This window comes from Austrofundulus limnaeus, unplaced genomic scaffold, assembly GCF_001266775.1.
Source record: "Austrofundulus limnaeus strain Quisiro unplaced genomic scaffold, Austrofundulus_limnaeus-1.0 Scaffold393, whole genome shotgun sequence".
In the NCBI taxonomy this organism is placed as follows: domain Eukaryota; kingdom Metazoa; phylum Chordata; class Actinopteri; order Cyprinodontiformes; family Rivulidae; genus Austrofundulus; species Austrofundulus limnaeus.
The window spans coordinates 539336-544929 of record NW_013952795.1 but is presented as its reverse complement, the minus strand read 5'-3'; the positions used below and the strand labels follow the sequence as shown (position 1 = coordinate 544929).

At 41.6% G+C, this 5594-nt stretch overlaps 1 protein-coding gene across 1 annotated transcript in view; it reads right to left on the bottom strand.

Annotated features, from left to right (window-relative positions):
- LOC106528651 (SH3-containing GRB2-like protein 3-interacting protein 1) overlaps positions 1-5594 on the bottom strand; it is a gene marked incomplete in the record, with an annotated part of 56469 nt that overhangs the window by 3341 nt on the left and 47534 nt on the right. The window contains 5 exon segments of the mRNA XM_014023876.1: positions 1454-1656; positions 1735-1867; positions 4260-4415; positions 4592-4703; positions 5130-5280. Coding sequence (XP_013879330.1) covers positions 1454-1656; positions 1735-1867; positions 4260-4415; positions 4592-4703; positions 5130-5280 — 755 coding nt within the window.

Here is a 5594-nt window from a genome sequence, read left to right as displayed (position 1 = left end):
AAGATAAGATAAGATAAGATAAGATGAAACTTTATTGATCCCACAGTGGGGAAATTTGAACATTATAGCAGCTCAAGACAGTGGAGTTGCAGTAACGGGCAGCCTGCCGTGGCACCATCTWAGAAAMAAAGAAAACTGAAAAACACACAAGGGAAGGGAAGATGAGGGAAAAAATAAAAACATCATATTATATCAACACTATGACACACTATGGTGTTTATGAAAAAAACCTCTGCAAAGAGCAAGATTATTAGCCAGAGGAGTAAGAGTGTATAAGGGGGCCCGAAGAATCCAGTCCCCAAAACCAGTGCAGCCATAGTTCAGAAATATTGATGGAACTGTTCATTCTGTGCAGCCTTCAGCCCGCTTCTGAAAACAGATTAGACGGGTGAGAGGAGGGGGGAAGGTATGGGGCATAGCCTTGTCGACACATCCAGCCAGGAAGAATTTAGTCAACAGATCAAGGCCATTGTCGGGGAGATCCAGATTCTGTAATCAGTTGTTTTGGGAACAAAAGCGACAGGCATGCGATAACAATTTTCCATCTGCTTTAGTGTCCTGCTGGTGCATCTCAAGGTTGCGATTCCAATCAGGCAAATGGTGTGGACAAATTCCGTCAAGCCGAATCTATCAGCTTCCTCCAAGATCAATTCCATCTGGCCAGCAAAGTCCAGGGACCACAGCTGGCCCRCGACCCTCAATAGAACCGCTTGTCATGGATGGATAGATGTTAATAAATGTTTTTTGTTGTTTAAATTGAGACTTGTTAACATTTGTTTTCACCGTGTCATTTTTATCATGTAAAAGTAGAAAGTAACAGATCCGAAAAAGCAAAATTGGCTTTAAGAATCGGCCTAACAAAATCAGCAGTAAATATTGGGGATTGGTTAGACTCATGTCAAAATAATCTGTATCCACATAGGTCTTAAAAAAACCTGTATCGGTCGGTCGTTAATCTAAAGATATCAAGATTTTGGTCGAGTGGAGAAAAAAAATAACATTTCTGCATCACATAAACCATCTTAGTTTGTGTAATTTCATTTGTAGGATCATTTTTGGCTCTTTTTGCGAAAAACATCTGCTTTGACTCAAATTTAAATTGATCTAAAGTGGCTCTGACAACTCCCAGGTACTGGGGAAGTGGTATAAATGCTGTTAATATAAACTGTTCCTAAAAGAATAGACCAAGAAGGAAACTCAAGATTTAATCATCATAAATAAATGGAAATATATGATATTGATTATGACCTGTCTACAGTACCAACCAGTGCCTGGCTGTTAGGTCACCTCAGCGTTTCTATTTGTACTCAGCATGCAACCACAGAAACACTAATAATGATACTACGGTCTCCAGAATGTTGTACCTCCAGTTATCTTGTCTAAATGTTCATTACATGACCAGTAGAAATAGAAAAGTTAAGGTCTGAGTTGGCAGGATGTTAGGAGTTCTTACCAGGTGGCGGGTGGGATCATGGCCTGTGGTCTGGCTATGCCTCCATTCACTGGAACAACAAAGTGGACATTGTACAGTGGTACTGGTGCAGCCATGGCCTCCATGTTGTATTTGTAATCTATTCTCAGGTCTGTGTTGGTGGCATCCCCTCGCCAACTCACTGCCAGGTTCAGAGGGGTGGACTGAATCCCTTCTGCTGACACCTAACGAAAGACCAAGACAACAAGATGATGTAATCATCATAAAATATCATCAAATATCTTATACAAAATATTTAATACCTGATATTTGATCATTTCCACATTGTAGTACGTTGCCTGAGGCTTCTGTTCAGCCACTTTCTTCAGATGGCTCATCAGGTTTGGCATGTTCACCCAGAACTCTTTGGAGTCCTCAACGTCAACTGTAGCATCACTACAGAACGGTAAGTATACATTCAATTACAGTAACCACAGGAAACATCAAGAGTATCTCAATTAAACTCCTCAATAATTAAACTCAATGACAAAAAAAAGTTCTGCACCCAGAAGTAACGGTCCAGTTTGGATGTACAGTAGTTTGGTCAATATGCTGAGCAGATATGTCTTAATGATTTTATTCTAGAGGTTGACCTAGAATGGGCACCAGAGGACACAAATGGTGGTATCCTAAGTGTAGCTATCTGCCAGAGCATCCAATAGTCAGTCAAAACAGAGAGTGAAGGTCTACAGTCCTAGAGGATGCCTCATAAACACATTAGACAGCATCTGTCACTTGATTGAGTTGGATAAGGGTTATATTGTAGACTTGCATGAGGTCAGGTGGTTGTATCATGCAACGGCCCAACATGTGAGATGTACCGATGTCATAATGGCCCGATGATGGAAAAGAAGGGTACACAAAGGAACCCATACACATTGTGAAAGATTCTGGTCACTCAGGATTCAAGACATGAGAGAATTGCTGTAATGTGCACCAAGAATTACAAACCCCATGACATCTGTCCCTGTTTTATGGACATAGTTTACAGGAATTTGTCTCAATGATTGGTACCARCCAAACAACGGGTTCTCTGCTCCATGTCCTACTATTAACATCATTGGAGTGTAATCAGGAGGTTTGGACTGAAGACAAGTGGTTGAATTATCATGGATAATCATCAGGTGAATGTTTAACCTCCCCATGTGCCAAAGGTAGAACACCAATACTCCAATGATGAGGAGATAAGTACTCCTGACATTGTGGCATAGGAGTCAGAGGTATGACTTCAGGTCACCGATGGTAGTGATTTRAGTGACCCTGACATGATAGCGCTACAGTCCTGGCATCTTACGTCCACATGTCTCATCCSTACTGAGACAGAACCCTGGTACAGTCTTTCAACAAGACAACACCCCCCCACACAAGTATCCATGGATTGCTCGAGTCATGTTGAGATCCTCTGTGGTCAACCTGGTCCCCACTGGTATTGGTTTTGATTGACACAACCTCATTTTTTTTTTCAGTTGATCTGTAAAGATATCCTTGTTTTTAGAAATCTATGGTTGAGAAAACACTAGACGAGGTSAAATGTTGGAGTGTCAGGGCTTTGAAGAGGTCTGAAATGCAGCGAAATAAGGAAGGAGAAGCTGGTGTGCCTGGAATGTGCTGCCAGTGTTATGAAGCTTGAACCCAAGCCAAATGTTCAACAGCAGAAACTAGCTAAAGGTTTAGCCTTTCATTGTTAGTCTTTCAGTTCATCTTGAAATTTATTCTTCTTATTTGTTCTTATGCACATGGATGAACTCAGCAAATCACAAGATATTCAAAATATTGTATTTTAGGCCCAGCAGTACTCACGACCWATGTTATTAAAGGGTTTAGCAGTTAGTTGGGACTTCTGAAGAGTCTCATCTATGATCATGCATATTCAAGAAATACAAAAAAAGTCAAATAAAATATATTTATATTTAAGAAACTTGGCATAATACACATGATTTTACTCATTGTGTCTCATAATTGGCTTATTTTCTTTTGAATTTGGCTCAGCTAAAGTGAAAGTGAAACAGGAAGTGACATCAAAGGGGAACTCTGAGAAAGAAAACTCTGGTTTTTGTTTATTGAAAAACTATTATTTGAACTATGACTCTTTATCTCTCTGTGATTGTGATTAAAATAATCTAAAGAAACATCAGATTCTTCTCTACAGTCTGTGTTGTTAGTCATGTTAGCAACGCTCTGTATACATTCAGACATTCCCCTTTGACATCACTTCCTGTTACTGAACATGCAATTATCTTAATAACTGTTCATCTCGATGGTGTGAAATCTTTTTTTTACAATATGTTATTAATGTTATCTTTCCATAAAAACATTCATATTTATAACAAAAATTTGATGTCACGGGCACTTTAAGGGGAAGTTTAACAGAGCAAATTCTGTACATCGGGTCTGTATAAAGGCATAAATTTACTTGTTGAATTTGTTTAATTCCAATGATGCTTCTTCAGCAACCTCAGCATTTGTATCGAAAGACGTGTGAGCCCGGCTGCTTCGCTCATTCACATTTATAAACTATAAAATGGTCAATGGAACATGTGTGGGATCATCTCAGACTCTAACTCCAATCCAGTGCTGATCTGCTGGATCCAATAGCTGTGGGTTGAGTTTCTGCAGGAGGATACGACTGAATCCGTTCTGCATTGAACTGCCGCTTGCATCCAGGACCAAAGGGGGTACAAGACCCCACTGACAGGAGATCAGCAATGTATCCAGATTGACAATTCTGTTTCATTTTCTTTGTCTGGACATTTGAACTCTCACTGTTTTCCTGTGACTGTAACCTCACCAGCACAGCAGCTGTGGATTGGGGAGGACCTGCTCCAGTCGGTTGTAGTTGCTGATACTGAAGGTGAGGATGGGTTGAGTTGGATGGCTCGCAAAGTGCCTGGTTATCCCCGCGGGGAAGGAGAGCACCACCTCTCCCGTGATCTTCACCACACATCTGCAACAGAGACGTGAACAGGGACTCAAAACGAACTGAAACACAAACTTTAACTCCCAGCTTTCTCACTCTACCCTGAAGATTCCTCTATCTGAGAATTTTCACATGAAAACTGAGAAAGGTATTTTTTTTATTTCTTTACACCAGCATAAGACACTTTTGGAAAGTACGCCTACTTGTTCGGGTCTGCGCCTTTGAAATAAGCATTGATGGTTTCTGTGAAAGCAGCTGCAACTGGCAGGGTGTCCTGGGGTCCCATGGTGAGAGGACTGGGTCCTCTGGAGCACCCTGAAAACCACACGATGACAAAAAAAAAATACCCATAAACATTAATTTAGGACATGCTTTTTCTGCAGGGATCAGGGTTTACATACAAAGCACAGAGTGGGGAAAAGCTGAACCAGACGTACGATTCAGGGTTCTGTGTGATGAGCAGCAACACGTTTGTGAACACATAGGATTTAAAAAAAAAACAGGGCATGTACTTCCTGTTCATGCACTGATGCCACTACAGTAGCGCTGCAACTCAACTCACCTTCAAAAGCTAAATGAAACCTGCCGTGGTCAAACCATACCAGAGGCAGCGAGGCCTCTGGGTGAGCAGACACATGAAGAGGGAAAGAAATCATGGACAGGGACAAGACGGTGAGGCAAGAAGACGACGACGAGTAACACACACCATGTGGACTGAAGCTGCAGGGCAGGTCGTGTTACCTGTGGTGGGCATGGTCAGGTCTCGTCCTAAGGTTGGAGTGGACGCCGCGCTGTGTGACGTGATGGAGGAGAGGGAGGAAGAGCTCTCGGCACGGGCCAGGGGCGCAAACGGTGGGGGGCTACCKGAAACCGGTGGACTGAACGGCCGACTCTGGAAATAAGATGGGACAGGACATGATTGATCAGAGTGAAAACAGAAACAGGAGTTTAAAAGAGTTGTGCACCCACTTTTTTCAGCCTGATGCTTAATACTTTTACACTTTTACACTTTACAGTTTACACTCATCTACAGTTCTGGGGTCAGATTTCTAAAATATTGCGTGGAAACCATATTAAAATTGAACGTATGTCCAAAAGGTGAAAATGGCGTATGCAAAAAAAAAAATAATTCAGATTTATAAAACCGTACGTACGCACGTTTCTGCGCATCTTTCCTTTATAAATCACAGCTTCACCTCAGAGTTT